At 30.6% G+C, this 16789-nt stretch overlaps 4 protein-coding genes across 4 annotated transcripts; 1 reads left to right on the top strand and 3 right to left on the bottom strand.

The window, feature by feature from the left end:
• Positions 1-9848: 9848 nt before the first annotated feature.
• Positions 9849-10974, bottom strand: F5B22DRAFT_633626 (uncharacterized protein; the record flags this gene model as incomplete). Its single annotated transcript, XM_047976858.1, has 3 exons — positions 9849-10257; positions 10408-10661; positions 10765-10974. 3 exons carry the CDS (start codon positions 10972-10974, stop codon positions 9849-9851), a joined length of 873 nt encoding a protein of 290 aa, XP_047834896.1.
• A 592-nt stretch (positions 10975-11566) lies between these two features.
• On the bottom strand, positions 11567-13348 carry F5B22DRAFT_346174 (uncharacterized protein). The gene is made up of 3 exons (XM_047970936.1): positions 13316-13348; positions 12322-13254; positions 11567-12178 (listed from the first exon to the last, which is right to left on the bottom strand). Exons 2-3 carry the CDS (start codon positions 13139-13141, stop codon positions 12159-12161), a joined length of 840 nt encoding a protein of 279 aa, XP_047834895.1. The 5' UTR covers positions 13142-13254; positions 13316-13348; the 3' UTR covers positions 11567-12158.
• Positions 13349-14177: 829 nt separating this feature from the next.
• Positions 14178-15056, top strand: F5B22DRAFT_346135 (uncharacterized protein). Its single transcript, XM_047970935.1, has 2 exons — positions 14178-14629; positions 14701-15056. Exons 1-2 carry the CDS (start codon positions 14377-14379, stop codon positions 14895-14897), a joined length of 450 nt encoding a protein of 149 aa, XP_047834894.1. The 5' UTR covers positions 14178-14376; the 3' UTR covers positions 14898-15056.
• On the bottom strand, positions 14931-16730 carry F5B22DRAFT_346130 (uncharacterized protein). Its single transcript, XM_047970934.1, has one exon. It carries the CDS (start codon positions 16578-16580, stop codon positions 15216-15218), a length of 1365 nt encoding a protein of 454 aa, XP_047834893.1. The 5' UTR covers positions 16581-16730; the 3' UTR covers positions 14931-15215.
• Positions 16731-16789: the final 59 nt, after the last annotated feature.

Here is a 16789-nt window from a genome sequence, read left to right as displayed (position 1 = left end):
GGGGGGGTATTCGTAAGGGTTACTGCAAGGGTTACAGCATTTCGAAAGCCTTACAGCTGAAGACACTTGTAGGGCATTTACTAAGTGGTAACCATATTGAAATGGAAACCATTATAGCAAATTTATTCTATTACTATATAATAATTATATATAAAAATAAAACATTACTTATTTATAATATTTATTATTAATAAATATAGTTATTATAATTATATTTAGCTTTTTAAAATAATTTATATTACTTTTATTTATAGCTTTTATAATAGCTCCTATAGCTCTTATAATAGCTCCTATAGCTTTTATAATAGCTCTTATAGCTCTTATAACAGCCCTTATAGCCCTTTATAGTATAAACCTAGCTATATAAACCTAGCTATATAAACTTAACTATATAAACTTAGCTATATAAATCTATTACTTATAACTTATATAATTAATCCAATCATTATTACCTTTAAGGATAATTATTATAATTAATTATTATTAATTATTATTATTACTATTATTATTATTACTATTACTCTATATATTAAAAAACCTATAGCAATTATTTTATAGTTTAAAATTTTAATAGAAGATTTTTTAACCTTTATTAAATAATATACTATAAAGTAAATTATAATTATATTATATTATAATAATTATTTTTAAATTTAAATATAATATTATACTTTAATATAATTTTTAAATTAAAAGAAATATAAAAATTTAAAAGGTATATTAAATTAATATAAAATTTATATATAAACGCCTTATAGCTATAATAATTAATTAATAATAATATATTTTATTTATTATACTTATAAAAAGAAGTATTATATTAATAACCCTTTTTATAAATATAATAAGTAAAATATATTATTATTAATTAATTATTATAACTATAAGGCTTTTATATATAAATTTTATATTAATTTAATATACTTTTTAAATTTTTATATTCCTTTTAATTTAAAAACTATATTAAAGTATAATATTATATTTAAATTTAAAAATAATTATTATAATATAATATAACTATAGTTTACTTTATAATATATTATTTAATAAAGGTAAAGAAATCTTCCATTAAAATTCTAAACTATAAAGCAATTATTATAGGTTTCTTATTATATTATAATATCTTAAGGCCCCTAGAGTATATATACTTTATATATATTACATACCCTTCTTATATATACTTTAAAGGAGATTCTTCCCTTTTTTAAGCTTTAATTTTATTAAATACCTATTATAAAACTAAAGAGATTTATAACATTATACTTAACCTTTAAAATTTAATCTATTTATAATAATTTTAAAGTTTCCCCTTAAGGTTACCTATAACGTTATTAATTATAATATACCTATATATAAATAAATAATTAAAGTTAGCGCTTTTTTAAAAATTTTAAATTAAGGAAAGTTTTTAATAATAGCTTAAAGATAAAGCTAATATAATTTATCTTCGGAAAAATAATAAACTTAAAATTAACTATTAAAATTTTCCAATAACCCTAATTTAATAAATGAAGTTAATGCTTAATTATTATAATAAATAAATACTTAACTTTTAATTAAAATTATAAAGTTAAAGAAATAACTTCTTAAAGGAAAGAAGGTTATTTAAAGTTTAAAGGTAACCTATACCCCTTTTAAATTATATTTAAATAAAAGAAGAAAAAATTTAAAAATATTAAGTTTAAATAAATTAAGGCATTATTCTAACCTTAATAATTTATAAACCCTTAATAATTAATAATACTATTAGGATTAAAAAAAGGGTAATCCTAATAATAATAACCCTTTATTATTTAGCTTTAATATAAAGTATAATTAAAATAATTATATATATTAATTATACTTAAATTATATATACTATTATAAATGTTATTCTTTTAAGGAAGTTAATTTAAGTTAGCTTTTTAAGTTTAATTATAACCCCTTTAATATAAAGTTTACCTATTTTAAATAATTAAAATAGGTAAAAGAATTAAAAACTATATTTTATAAAGCTAATTATAAGTTTAAAACTAATACTTTTAAAATTCTTTATATATATAATAAAATAAATAAGGATTATAAAAATATATATTAAATTATAAAGAAAAAGCTTAAATATATAAAAAGGAAGTAAATAAAGTTTTTAGGATATATTTTTAAATTAAATTAAAACCTTATTATATTAATTATCCTTCCTATAAGCTAGCATTAATATATAACTTAAAAGGGCTATATAATATACTAATTAGGACTTAAAACTCTTTAACTAATATTTAGCTAATATTAAAAGTTAAAACTTATAATAAAATAAAGGTAAAAAAGCTTTATTATATTATTAAAAATTAGGTAAACCCTTATAAAAGGAATTAATAAATTTCTATAACCCTTTATTAAAGATTAAAATTAAAATGGTCAATATAATATAACAATATTAAGAATTAATAAATAAGGACTAATAGGTTAATTATAGAAAAAAAAGGCTTAAATTAAAAAATACCCAGATTAATAATAAACCATTTATAAATATAAGCTAAAGCTAAAATAATAATTAAGCTATTAATAATAATTATAGAAATAAATATAAAGAATATAATAATAATAGCTATAATAGTAGCTTTAACTATAGCTATATTAATAGTTATAAAGGTAATAGCAATAATAATAACTATTGAAATAATAATAATAGTTATAGCTATTAAAGAAATAATAGTAATAATTATTATTAATATTTTTAAAGTTTTAACTATTAAAAAAACTACTAATTTAATAACTTTATTTTAAAAAGTTAACCCCTTTTTAAAGCTCCTTTAAATTATTTATAAAGCAATAATAAAAATGGACCAAATTAAAGAAACTATAAAGGAGTAATTTATTTTAATTATAGTTAACTAGGCTACATTGCTCTAAATTACATTTAACCTAAACAAAACTGGAACCTTAATTATATAAGTTATATAATATAAAAATAAACTATTTAAAAAGTTTAAATAAATAAAAAGTAAAATAAAGCTAAAAATAAATAATAATTATTATATTATTTTTATACCCCCTTTTTATTAAAATGCTATAATCCTTTAAAATATAATAAATAATTGGAAAATGAATTAAAAGCTTAATACCTTTTAAGCTAATAAAAGGTATTAAGCTAAATTTACCCCCTTATATATTTATTATATATCGTTTTTATACCCCTTATATAATTTATATACCTAGCTTAAAGAAACCCCCTTTATAAACTTATATTAACCTAAATTCTTATATTAAATATAATTATATTAACTTTACTTTTATACTTTATTATAAATTAAAAAAGGCTTTTTTTCGAACCTTTTTATTATAATATACTATAAATAATAATTTTCCGTTATATAGGGCCTATTAGGTTACTTATAAACTAATTAATAATTATAATATTATTTATAAATTTAAATATATATATATAGCTATTAACTATAATTATTATTTAAAAGGTAGCCCTATTTTATTATTTTAAATTACTTTAAAGGATTAAGGAATTATATTAAATTTAAATATAAATTATTAATTCTTTAAATTTAAAGCTTACTATTTTAAAATACCTATTTTATATTAATTTATAAAAGCTTATAAAAATAAACTATATTATTAAACAATTATCTAATTATTAAAATTAGTTTAATTAAAAAAGTTAAAATTATATACGTTTTATATAAAACTTAATAATATTTTATAAAAGTTTTATAACTTTATAAATTTCTTTAATATAAATAAAGTTAGTATACTTCTTTATTTAAAAAGAAGCAATTTAATTATTAAACTTAAAGAAAATGCTATAGTTTCCTATTATCCTATATATCCTTTAATATAGGATAAACTTAAAAAGCTATAAAGGTAGCTAAATAAAATATTAAAGGTTAAAAAAATTAAGAAATTAATTAATTTAATTAAAGTATTTATCCTTTTTATTTTTAAAAAAGATAAAAGCTTATATTTATATATAAACTATAAGGGATTTAATTATATTTTATATAAAAATTACTATACTTTACCCCTTATTTTAAAGCTATTAAATAAAATCTTTCGAATAAAGATATTTATAAAAGTTAACCTAAAAGATACCTATTATTATATTTATATTTAAAAAGGAAATAAATGGAAAATAGCCTTTTATACTTATTATAACTATTATAAATTTTTAATTATACTTATAAGTTTATTAAATATTTTTATTACCTTTTAAAACTATATATAAAAAGCATTTAATAATATTTTAAATATTTTTTATATTATTTATTTAAATAATATTCTTATATTTTCTATAAATAAAAAATTATATATAAAACATATTTGGATTATTATTAAAAAATTATAAAAAGCGGACCTTTATATTAAATCTTTTAAATGCTAATTTTATTAAAAAAAGATTAAATTTTTAAACTATATTATTTTTAATTAAAGTATTAAAATAAATCCTTTAAGGATTAATATAATTAATTAATAATTTATCCTAAATTTTTATAAAAAACTATAACAATTTTTAAGGTTTTATAACTTTTATTACTACTTTATAAATAGGTTTTCCTAAATTATATTACTATTAATACGTTATTTAAAAAAAGGTACATTTAAAATAAAAAAGGGTTAAATTTTATTAAATATAATTATAGTAAAGGTATTTAAAAATCTTTAAACTATATTTAAGGAAGCTATTTTCCTTATATATTTTAACTTTAAAAAGTAAATATTATTAAAAACTAATTCCTTTAAGGTAGTACTTATAGATAACCTATTTTAATAGGATAATTAAAGTATATTTAAACTAATTACGTTTTATTCCTATAAGTTTTCCAAATAGGAAATATAGTATAATACTCCCAATTAAAAAATACTTATAATAATAAATTGCTTTAAATATTAATAATATTACCTTTAAGGAAGCTACCTATTAATTAAAGTATTAACTAATTATAGCAATCTTTAAACATTTATAAAAACTTTAAAGTTAAATAAAAGGTAAGCCTATTAATATATATATTTAATTCCTTTTAACTTTATTATTAAATATAGAATAAATAAAAAGAATAAGGTTAATTTACCCTTATACTACTTTAATTTTATAACTATTTTGCCTATTAATATAAATATCCTTCCTATATTGGAAAGGAAAATTATTATAATATAGTAATTTAAAGTTTTTAATCCATACTTTAAAGTATTAACCAATAAGCTATATATTATATATATACCTATTAAATGGACTATTTTTATATAAGCAATTATATATAAATAAGTATAAATAGCTATAAGTATTAAAAAAAGTAAAAACTTAAAGCTATTTAAGGATTTAAATAATTTAATCCTAAAAGTTTAATGGAAAGATCTTAAATGTTAAACAATTTTACATTAATTTAAAGCCGGAAAAGCTATAAACCCTTAATAATTAATAAAAAAAGACTTAATTTATTATAAAAAAAGGGTTTATATTCCCTTTAAAAAGTCCTTCCATTTTTAGCTTATTAAATTATATTATAATTAATCTATTATTAATTACTTTAATTAAACCTATACCTTAAAACTCCTATACTATAAGTTCTTTTAAAAAGATATATAAAATAATGTTTAAAAATATATAAAATCCTATATAATTTACTTTAAAATAAAGGTAAAACACTATTAAAAATATAATAAACTAAATACTTTACCAATTTTTAATTAACCTATATAAAAACTTTCTATAGATTTTATTATAAGTTTACTTTAAACCTTTTATAAAGGAAAATTAATTAACTTTATATTAGTTATTATTAATAGATTCATTAAGCTTATATATCTATTTCCAATTAATACTATTATTACTTTAATAAAATTAACTATCCTTTTTTATAATAAAATTAAATGCTTATATAATAGCTTATAGGGTATAGTTTTAAATAAAGGTACTATTTTTATAAGTTAATTTTAATTTAACCTTTATTATTACTTTAAAATAAAATAATACCTTTTGGTTACATTTTACCCTAAAACTAATAATTAAATAAAATAGATAAATTAAATAATTAAAAGTTATTTATAATATTTTATTAATAAAAAATAAATTAATTAACTTTAACTTCTTTTATAAGCCTTTTTTATTATAAATTTAATAATTAATTTAATAATTGGAAAGTTACCTTTTAAATCTCTATATAACTATATTCCTAAATTTAAATTATTTATTAAAAATAACTTTATATTAAAAAAAGTTCTAACTATATAAAGATAATTTAATAAATTAAAAACAATTAGAAATAAAATAGTAAAGCAATAATAAATTATATTAAAACAATATATAAAATATTATAATAATAAATATAAATTAATAACCTTTAAGGTTAAAAACTTAATTGTATTATTAATAAAAAATATAAAGTTTCATTATAAAAAGTTAATACTTAAATATATAAAACCTTTTAAAATTATAAATAAAGTTAGTTTATAAGTATATTATATTAATCTTTTCTTATAATATACTTATTTTTACCTTATTTTTCCAGTTTAATTAATTAAGCTTTAAACTATTAAATATAAATATAATTTACCTATATTAAACTTTAAAAATAATTTAAAAAAGTAAAAGGTTAAAAATATAATAAGTAAAATAATATATAATAAAGATTAATATTATAAGGTTAAATAAAAAGGCTAGCCTTTTAAATATAATTAATAAGTATTATAATTTAACATTTTAATATTAAAAGTAATTAAAGATTTTAAAAAATAATAAAGTTAAAAATAAAAGAAAAAAACTAAAAATAATAAATTAAATATAAATTAAAACTATATTTAATATTATTAATATAGGATATAAAATAAGCCTAATAGGATTTTAAAAATCCTAAATTAATTATAAAAAAAATAAAAATAACTATTTTAATATAAAAGAAATTAAACCTTTAACTTTAAAGTTAAAAAACTATTATACTTTATTATTAAGCTATATATAAAATAGGGTTAAATTTAATAATTATTAAAATTGATAATATCTTAAAGTTTTATTTAATTATAAACTTTACCCTATTAGGTATTATTATACTGCTTAATTATAAAAGTTTTCACTTTTATTATAAATAATAAAATAAAGGTATACTATATAATTAAACTAAGATCCTATAAATATATATATAAAAAAATTACTTAAAAGTAACTTTAATGTTAAGCTATATTCTATTTAAATTAAAAATGCGTATAAAAAGAATATAAAGTAAAATTATTTATAACATTAACTAAAATAGGTATAATTATATTATAAATAATAAATTATTATTTAATAATAATATAATTATAATTAAATAAATATTTTTATTTAAATATAAATATAATGTTATTATAATATATAATAAATTTAAAATAGGTATAAAATAGCTTTATACCTTTTTATTAGCTTAATTATTAATTATATTAAAATAATTCCAATAAGTTAAAAGGAAGTATAAATATAATTTAACAAAGCGGTATTAAATAGCTATAATATTAATATAAAATTCAAATAGGCCGGATTAAAATCCCACTTTATTATTATTTATAACTTAAACGTTATTAATAATTATCTTAAGTATAAATATCTATTAACTCCATTTAAAGAATTTAATAAGGTAAATAATCTTAAAAACTATTATAAATGGAAGCTAAATTTAAATAAACAACAATTTATATATAATATAAATATAAAAATATTAATAGGCTTATATATTTAATATACTTTAATATACTTATAATAATTAACGAAGCTAAATTTATTAAATAAATAATTAAGTTTAAATAGAAAATTAAGGTTAAATTAATATATATATTTAATATACCTAATATAATTATAATATATTAATATAAATAATATAGCTATAGGGTTAATATACTTACTATAACGTTAATTTTTTATCCTTATAGATTATTTATATTTCTTTTAAAGGTTTTTATCCTTAATATTTAAATTACCTTTATAGTTTAAATGATCATTAGGCGGAAGGTTAATAGATCTACCACAGTCCTAACCTAAACTACCCTTTCCGTTATTATCGTTGCTGCTTAATAGCAGTACTAATAATATTAGGGGAATTAATAATACTAATAGTATTAATAATAGCAATATAAATACTTTGTTATTGGTATACTCCTCGTTTACATCCTTATTATACTTAAATAGTAATAATAATAGTAACGCTTTACCCTTACCGCTATAAATAATACGGTTACTCTTTTAAGCTTAAGCTTTACCTTTACCTTTTTTACCCTTAAAAAGTATAATTTAAATAATAGTAATAATAATATAAATATAATAAAAAAATAAAGAGAAATAAGGTAAAAATAAAAGCAAAATAATAGTTTTTAATTAAAATTAATTTTTAAAATTAGCAACAATTAAAAAAAAAAGTTAATAAATAATTAATAAAAATATATATATAAATTTTACTATAAAAGTAATATATAATATATATAATTTATAAAATAAATATAAGCTTAATACCTATATACCTTTATTATAATAACGCTTTATATAAATAAACTATATTAATATATTTATTATAATACTTTATATTATATATTTATATAATTAAACTTTTTATTTTATATTTAATTAATAAATTTGTTATATATTAAGTTAAAGATAACCTAATTAAAGAAAAAGGAATAATTATTATATTATAATATCTTAAGGCCCTTAGAATATATATACTTTATATATATTATATACCTTTCCTATATACGTTTTAAAGGAAATTCTTCCCTTCTTTAAGCTTTAATTTTATTAAATACCTATTATAAGACTAAAAAGACTTATAACATTATACCTAACCTTTAAGATTCAACCTACCCATAACATTTCTTAATATATAGGGTGGTAATAGTAGTAATAATGGTGGTAATAGTAATTGGTAGTAATTAACTATAGCAATTATCCTTAAAGGTAGTAATGATTAGATTAGCTGTACAGGCTGTAAGTGGTGGGTCTGTATAGCTAGGTCTATATGGCTAGGTCTATATGGCTAGGTCTGTATAGCTAGGTCTGTATGGCTAGGTCTATATGGCTAGGTCTGAGTTACGGATTGTGGCCAGTGGCAGTAGGTACCCATGTACCTCACGCGTACAGGGTTACCGTACGGCCCACCACACTTGTGTGCGCCTGCCAGTCTGGACAGCTGTTGCCACCTGACCCACAAACCGCAATTGCCCTTAACCTATAAAGGACCTGGCCAGAAGGGGCCACTGTACAATAGTTCTCTTTTCTTCTTCATACTTGAATTAATATACAATTCCAGCTGTCATACGAAGCCTTGCCTTCAGAAGTGAAGCCTCCGTATAACAGTCTGTACTACGAAGGGCTGTAAGGGCTGTTGTAAGGGCTATAGGGGCTGTTATAAGGGCTGTAGGTAGGGGCAATATGGGCTATTTTAAAGGGCTAGATATAGTTATAGTAACTATATCTGCTAATAGTAAATATTACAAATGGGTAATGTTTTATTTTTATATATAATTATTATATGGTAATGGAATAAATTTATTGTAATGGTTTCCATTTTAACATGGTTACCACTTGGTAAATGCCCTGCAAGTGTCTTTAGCTGTAAGGCTTTCGAAATGCTGTAACCCTTGCAGTAACCCTTACGAATACCCCCCCCGGGGCGGTAAGGTACTTAGTGAATAGGTACTCTCTCTCTCTCCACGTTTATTTTCCAATTACGATTGGCACAATAGAAAATAACCAATCAAAAGGTGCAACAACCAAACTTCGAAGCTTAAAGATTAAAAGGGGTATCTTTTATTATGGTCTACTTATATATTTTCAGCCAGCCCATATGGCTGTTCCCCTACACCACTAATTTCGTCCATATTACATGATGCGACCGTGCCGTCTATCTCGGGAACGCCCCAATCAAAACTTTCTGATTCCGCGCATCCTCAGGATGAATCCCATTCTCCAGTAGCTCCGGCACGGTAGCTATGGGAAAGTTATATTTATAAGCAAAGTCTCGGTCCTCGGGCGACCGCGGCGGCTGCGATGCCACTGCTGTTGACGACGACGACGCCGAATGACTGGTAAGCAGTGTTGGTTGTGTCATCGTGGACGGTGACAGCGCCTTGAGGATCTGTGAGGAACTAACGTGGTCCAGCTCTCGAGCTCGTGTAAACGCTGCTAGGGGAACATCCTGCGGGTCACGGCCTTGTTCTTGAATGGCAAACACGAGCTGTTGCACCCGTCTATCTCTCTTGCGTCTGTCTACCTCAACACAGGCTCGTACAAATAATATGAAGCGCAGGAACCTGTCGTTCAGATCATTCGTTAGCGACCGATGAATATATACAACACCATAACCATCACCAAGCTCATGACATCTCGCATGGAATAGATGCCATTTGGGCAGCGATATTGCGAGGTGTGCTGATGATAAGTGAGAATGAGAGGCAACATACGTCAAGAAACTCAGGAAGCTGAACTGAGTGAGTGCTACATAAGCCCAAAGGGTCGACCCAGTATCTCTTAGTCCCCAGCTCGTAAGTTGGTACCAATTGGCTTTGTATGCTTGGATAGCAACTGTGAAGATGCCGCCCAGGCACAATATTAACTCAACGCCGACGTGAGCTCCCGGGTGGACGCCCTTCGCTATGCTTCCCCTCACGATGATCACGACAAATTCAATAACGTCCCAAAGTAGGAAGCTCCCAAGCTGTAAATGCAATTATAGTCAGTATTAATACAGATAATAGGTATGTAGGAGATCGAGGTCCATGAGCGTGAATGGTTCGTAATATGGGTGCCACGACACTTACAACAGGATAAGCAACAAATGTCCAATAATCCAGGTCATGTTGGGAGAGGTCGAGAGCGATGAGTTCCCCCACGTCGACTATGCTTAGCAGTAAGCATATGGACCGCAACACCACCTTGACAATATTCCATTTTCTCTGATTCCCCACAGAAGGCAGCTCCGGTAGCTTGTCTCGGGCCTTCTTTTGCTTGTTCTTCTTTATATCGCCCATGATGCATGTAGACAGGGGGTTGTATGAAATATGACGGTCGCGACTTCTAGTATGTGGGCAGAATCCAAGCAGCTTCAATGCTTTTGGCGCTCGATATTTCCCCTCGGGCCGGCTTCGTTTGTCGTTGCGGCCAGGGTTGCCGTTGGTACGGCTGGTTCGCGTTGAAAGGGAAGATGGCTCGATGCGCCCAGCAAGCGATGTCCAGCTCAAGGTATCGTTCCAATTGCCTCAGCTCCACAGCCGAGACTCGCTACCTTGTCCTAGGTTGGTTGTCTTTCCTCGGTGATGTCAACCACGATGTCGCAGCCGAGCCGCGACTTTGCGCGTCGGCGGTTCACGATCTCTCTCCAAAACGTCTGGTGTGCGGGTTTTGTAGGGACGGAATGGAATTGTCAGATAGAAGCGGGCTGTGAAAGTCGAGGAGGTACCTAATCTGACTACCTGCAGACTAGGTAAGGGTACCTACTACAAAGTAGTAGGGAGCGTACCTACATAGGGAGGTAAGGTTAGGTAGTAGCATCTTTCTTCATAGCCTCAGTCCTAATCAGGGGTACTAATAGAGTGAGTGCTACATGTGTCTACTCTGTACCTATACTCCAATTGACTAAGCGTAGTGGGTGCGCAGGCGCTCCCCTGTAAGCGGCAGTGCATATGTGTGCAGTTGGTTAGGTACTGACTAAGTACCTAGGAGTACTAGGTACGGTACTATGTAGCATTTCTCAAGCCAGTCCACAAAGCCTGCTCGTAGGTCATAAAACGCTACGGCTGATACCCTTCAAACATCTGTTGTGGTGGTAAGCTGTGCTACCTTACGCGAAACCGAAACTGACAATGAAGAGAGCTGTTATAATCAGATGGTTGTGAATAGATGACAATGATAGGAAAGGGCTGCAAAGGACGCGGCATACGGATGTAAAAATATAATTCTTCTAATCACGATAGGGAAGCTACATGCTATCGGAGGTTCTATCTTCTCGTTCATCGATCCAGAAGTCAGCTTATGCACAAGTGAACGCGACTCAAGGAAAGCAAATATACAATAGTCTACACACCGGCCTCGGTATCAATGCTTCGTACCAATACTCTCTAACACATTGCTCAATGAACCGTTTGCATTGGGCACCAAGCATCAGTCGACGTGAAGTAGGTATCAGAACCGATGTGAAACCAAGCCTCTACATTTCCTAGACCCCCTCCCAATCCACTGCAACACTTAGGGTCAGTTCTTCCAGTTCGGACTCGCATTGTATGTGAAGAGGATCGCCAAACAAATGAAAAGCTTGGATGGTAATTGTCGTCTGCTTCAGGCGAGACTAGGGGAGCGAAATGAATCCAAGGATTACTCACTTGCATCAACAATAAATCCCCAGTCGTGTGAATCCGTAGTCCAGTCAGCAGTGCTTACAGGCTGAGTCTGGTCGGAACTCGGATTTTGTTGCCGTACAAACGCCTCGGTAACAATGTACGCTTGCTCAAGCGCCAGCAAGATGGTCTGCAAAATCTCTTCAAGGTTGTAGGCCTCTAACGGCGCCGGCACGAAGCGCCCAGTATCAGCTTTGTCAGCATGCTTCCATCGATTCCTGAGCTCTTTGGCACGAGCAAGCTGCTGGCGTATCCCCGGTTGTCCTAATGTCTGGTGCAGCGGGTTGGCAGGGTCATCAAGAGCCATTAACACGTTCTCGTGATACCTATGCGGTTGGGTACGATCGCGAAAGTCATCACTATGACTCTGGGAGGCACTCCCAACCCCGTACCCTATGCCGTTGGGGTCTGACTGGGCGTAGATGACAATGTCATAAACGCCCATCAGATGAACAATCGTCCGCTCGATCAGCATGTAGAATTCGTGAAAATCGAGCTTGAAGTGAATTTCATTCGCATCGATTTCCTGCTGTGACTTGCCCATTCGATCCATAGCCATTGCGTAACCAGCTTCCAAGAAGGGTATTTTCCATTTCAAGCGGGACACTATCTTCAAGAAACGTGATAATTGCTGCTCGGGTGACGACGGTTGATCATTGTGAGTTGAAGACGGGTGGGCCCGCCGTGATAATGCAACATCGAGTTGCCTTGCGCTGTTGGATGTCGTAGGGGGAGGGCGTGGCCACGACGTCACACCAGATGCCCAACGAGACGCTGACAGGCCCTTGGGAGGGTTGGATGACATCTAGTTAGAAGTTGCTGAAGGTGAAAGAATGAATACTGTGGTATAGCGGCAGTGCGACTGGCGAAGGAAGATTCATGGTTTTTTTCTCCAGTGCATGGCAAATATAGCGGTGGCTATATTTAAAAAGTGTAAGCTTCAGTTACAAAGGCCTGGTAAAGGGCGACAAAGGGGTACCTTAACAAAACAATAGAGCATGCATCAATCCACTGTTGACGTTCAGGGCGGGCGTATTGGTAATGAAATTGCACAGATCGATTGAACAAGGGAGGTAAGTAAATGTCAGGAGGACCAAGTCATATCAGACAATCTAAGCCCTCTTTCCAAAGTTGTACTACCTAATGTTTCATTTATTCTCAGATAAAGGAGTTATGCCGCAGATAGGTAGTGCCCAAATACTTACTCAAACAGGTGGTTGATGCTGTAACGCCGGTCACAAGATATTGTTGGTTGTCTAAGACGCACATTGACAATGAGATTGACTGCAATGGCCAATGAAACGCTGCCCACCTGGGCGATTGCAGGGTTGTTGTACCTTGTAATTCTTATTACAGATAGATCAATATTTAATTATGCCGTATTTCTCAGACCGCCAATCTCCAGCTGTGTAAGCCAGCCACTACTTACTTTGCTCAAACATCACGGTGTGGATAGAACGTTAGTGTTTTATTGGCACGCTTCATGCTGTCTAGAGTGATTACGGTTCTATATAGTATTCTTCCCATCACAAATGGGACTACTTGGCAGTCTATAACAAGAAAGTCTGACACTGACTTGGCGATATGTCTATAAATGGAAAATAAAAAGCGAGTAACTAAGGGTAAAACAACTTGTTGCATGTCTCTCTCGTCATATCTTCAGTTTCAAGATCGAATACGAATAAAAGGTAAGCTCGAGGAAGGACGCTGTACCATATCCTAAGTGTCTTCTTAGGAGAAATGACGGGCCAATGTCGTCTTGGTAAGAGCGTTCTTCTCCAGGCAAGGAGCCCTGGTGATATGGTAAGGGCGTATGGTCGGGGGAAGGAGGAACCCAACTATCATCAGGAGTATCATTAGAAATTCCCATAGACTCTCTTCTATTTCCGACTTAAACAAGCTTCTAATTATTCCAAACATCCACCCAAACACTCTGCCTCGTCTATCGATTCATTGGGGTCAGCCTACCACCCATATCACAGTCGAGCTGGGTTCAGTCGTCAACTGTCCTTCGGTTTCTTCTCCTCATCTATAGCAATCATGTGGTCCAAGCCCGTCTCCGGATTTTTCGGCGTCGTTGCCGTGCTCACCTTCCTAGCCACAATTGTCAGAGCCGATGTACTGGCACCTAACACCCTCGTCGCCATACTCCATAGCTTTACGTCCAAGACTCGTTGCCACTGTGCGGTGAGAGCCATGAGCCTTGCAGTCGACACATCCGCGACCAATTGGTGTAACAAGTTGCCGTTTGGCTTCCAACCTCAGGCTGTTGACATCGATGGAGATTGGGAGGGTACGTCGTCAACCTAGCGGACACTACTAATCAGATCATGAGTTGCCGATGTACTGACGGGGGCTCTACAGTCTTTCTCTTTGACAAACCGGATTGCACAGACACGGGTGGTTGGCTCGTTCCACGCACTGCTGAGTATCCTCATGTCTGCAATTATGATCTTGGGATTACCAAAGCATACGCCGTCCTTCGGCCCGATCACGACAACAAGACTAATTTGAAAACTGGGGACCGACGTGGAAAAGTCGACCAGCATTGCGGAAGTTAGATCGCAGGAGCCGGTCTATACAGTCTTGTTGTTCGAAGCTCTCCTTAGAGCAAGTTACCTAATGTCCGACTCCTGAAGGCATACTAGTATCATTCCACCAAAGCCATTGCGCATGGGGCTTAGGTGCAAACAGTGTACCGTATCATAAAGTATCCCTAGTATCAGAATTCTACAAGTTTTCAGTGCGAAATGTGTCAATAGACTTCTAGCACCAAGATCGTGAAAACTGGATAGTGTGCATGAAGCAATAAGCAAGAGAACTAAAGACTTTCACACAGCATTGGCTAATTACGCTGTTCCTTTGCCTTTAACTTAGTTCTATCCAAATAGTTCTTTGACGGCTTTCATATGGTCACTGGCCAGCTGGCTGGCCTTCAGGTTTTCGAAGGCCATACTCCAGATTTGCGATGCCTCAATAGAAGTAGTACCTGTAGCGCTGATTCTGCCGAGATGCTGCACGAGCATCGGATAAGCGCTAACCCTCGCAAGGCCATGCTCCCAAGCGTAATCCTTGGGGAGCATATCGGCTCTCCCAACCCTCCCAATTTTGGTTGTAGCCGCCATGAGGAAGTCGGACAGTCCTTGTGCATGTTTCCTGTTGAACACCAAAGCCTGGCTGCAGCATCCGAACCACTCCTCATATACACCTGGCGGCGAACCCAGGAGCGACGCCTTGCCTGAGGCGAAGAAAAGCCATACGAAGAGCGGTACCGCAACACCACAAGTCACCAGAAGGACCCAGCCATCGATATATCGCGCGATAGACCGAGGGAGGAAGAGCCGGCGCGTCAGCAGTATCAAAGCTAGCAAAGGGATAGCAACAGCGAGCGAAACGATGTGAGCGTTGTTGCTTCTAAAGCCATAGCCTCCATTCCACCCAGAGCTTCGCTCTTGGTTAAACATGCGCAAGTAAAGCCAGCTATTTGGGCCGCCAGGCTTGATTTGACCACGTGCTGGGTTGTGGCGTCTTGAATCTTTCATCATGTCGTCGATTGTATGTAGATCCTTGAGCGTCCGTGCGGCCCAGCCATCTGCTAGAATTATATCGTCTTCGAACAATGCGATGTATGGCGCATCGCTGGTTTGGATGCACTGGCGAAGTGCGTAAGCGTAGTCATGCAACGATTTTCTCTCAATCATGCTTTTATCATCTCGACGCTGATACCACGACTCCAGAAGAGCCAGTTTCTTCTCCTTGCCCCTCTCCGGCAGACTCCTCGGGTAGGTCACGATGTCGTCAGCGATGTCGGCTGTAGCTAGTGTTGTGTAGCTCTTGTGCTGCGTTTCGGGGGTCGGTACGTCGGCGAAGAACAACTTCAGGTGGACAGCGTTTCTCTCAGCGCGGGTGATATTCGCAAGGAACGAAGCTACTGCCGTCTCGATATACTGTCTTCCTTGCATCTCGCGGCCGACGGTCAAGAATATGGCACAGATCTCGGGTCTTGGCCCAGCCTTGGCTAACTGGGAGCGGACAGCATCGGGATTCGCATGAAGCGCATCGAGAAATGCGTCGGCCTCGGCCTGTCGCGTCGCCGAGTAAAATTGGTCATAGCCATGCTTTTGGGAGAAAAAGATGGATAGCGGGTCGCGGTAGAAGTTGAAGTATCCGTACGTCACGTAAACGGCCACGATGGTTAGGAGCAATGCTAGAGCTCGGAAACCAGGTTGACGCAGTAGGCTCATGATGAATGAGAGCCCGTCAAAACTTCTGTTCTAGAGGGCATCGTGCTACAGCCCATCTTCAGCAGCTGAGCTGGGTGCAGTTGTAGGTTTCCATTCGATGAATGTTCAAGTAACAGCTATGCCAGCCAAGCTACGTCGATACCTATGTATATACCTGAGGTGGGTACCTAAGGTGGGTAAATGTTAGGTAAGGTGATATTAAATTGCCA

This window comes from Xylaria bambusicola, assembly GCF_022495145.1.
Source record: "Xylaria bambusicola strain CBS 139988 unplaced genomic scaffold F5B22scaffold_4, whole genome shotgun sequence".
Taxonomy (NCBI): Eukaryota; Fungi; Ascomycota; class Sordariomycetes; order Xylariales; family Xylariaceae; genus Xylaria; species Xylaria bambusicola.
The sequence above is the reverse complement of the archived record's forward strand: the minus strand, read 5'-3'. Positions and strand labels throughout refer to the sequence as shown.

Coding starts and splice junctions, on each gene's coding strand:
- F5B22DRAFT_346174 (XM_047970936.1), bottom strand. CDS start 13,141: ATGTCATCCAACCCTCCCAAGGGCCTGTCAGCGTCTCGTTGGGCATCT. Junction 12,179..12,321: donor GGGATTTATTGTTGATGCAA/GTGAGTAATCCT, acceptor TAAGTGTTGCAG/TGGATTGGGAGGGGGTCTAG.
- F5B22DRAFT_346135 (XM_047970935.1), top strand. CDS start 14,377: ATGTGGTCCAAGCCCGTCTCCGGATTTTTCGGCGTCGTTGCCGTGCTC. Junction 14,630..14,700: donor CATCGATGGAGATTGGGAGG/GTACGTCGTCAA, acceptor GGGGCTCTACAG/TCTTTCTCTTTGACAAACCG.
- F5B22DRAFT_346130 (XM_047970934.1), bottom strand. CDS start 16,580: ATGAGCCTACTGCGTCAACCTGGTTTCCGAGCTCTAGCATTGCTCCTA.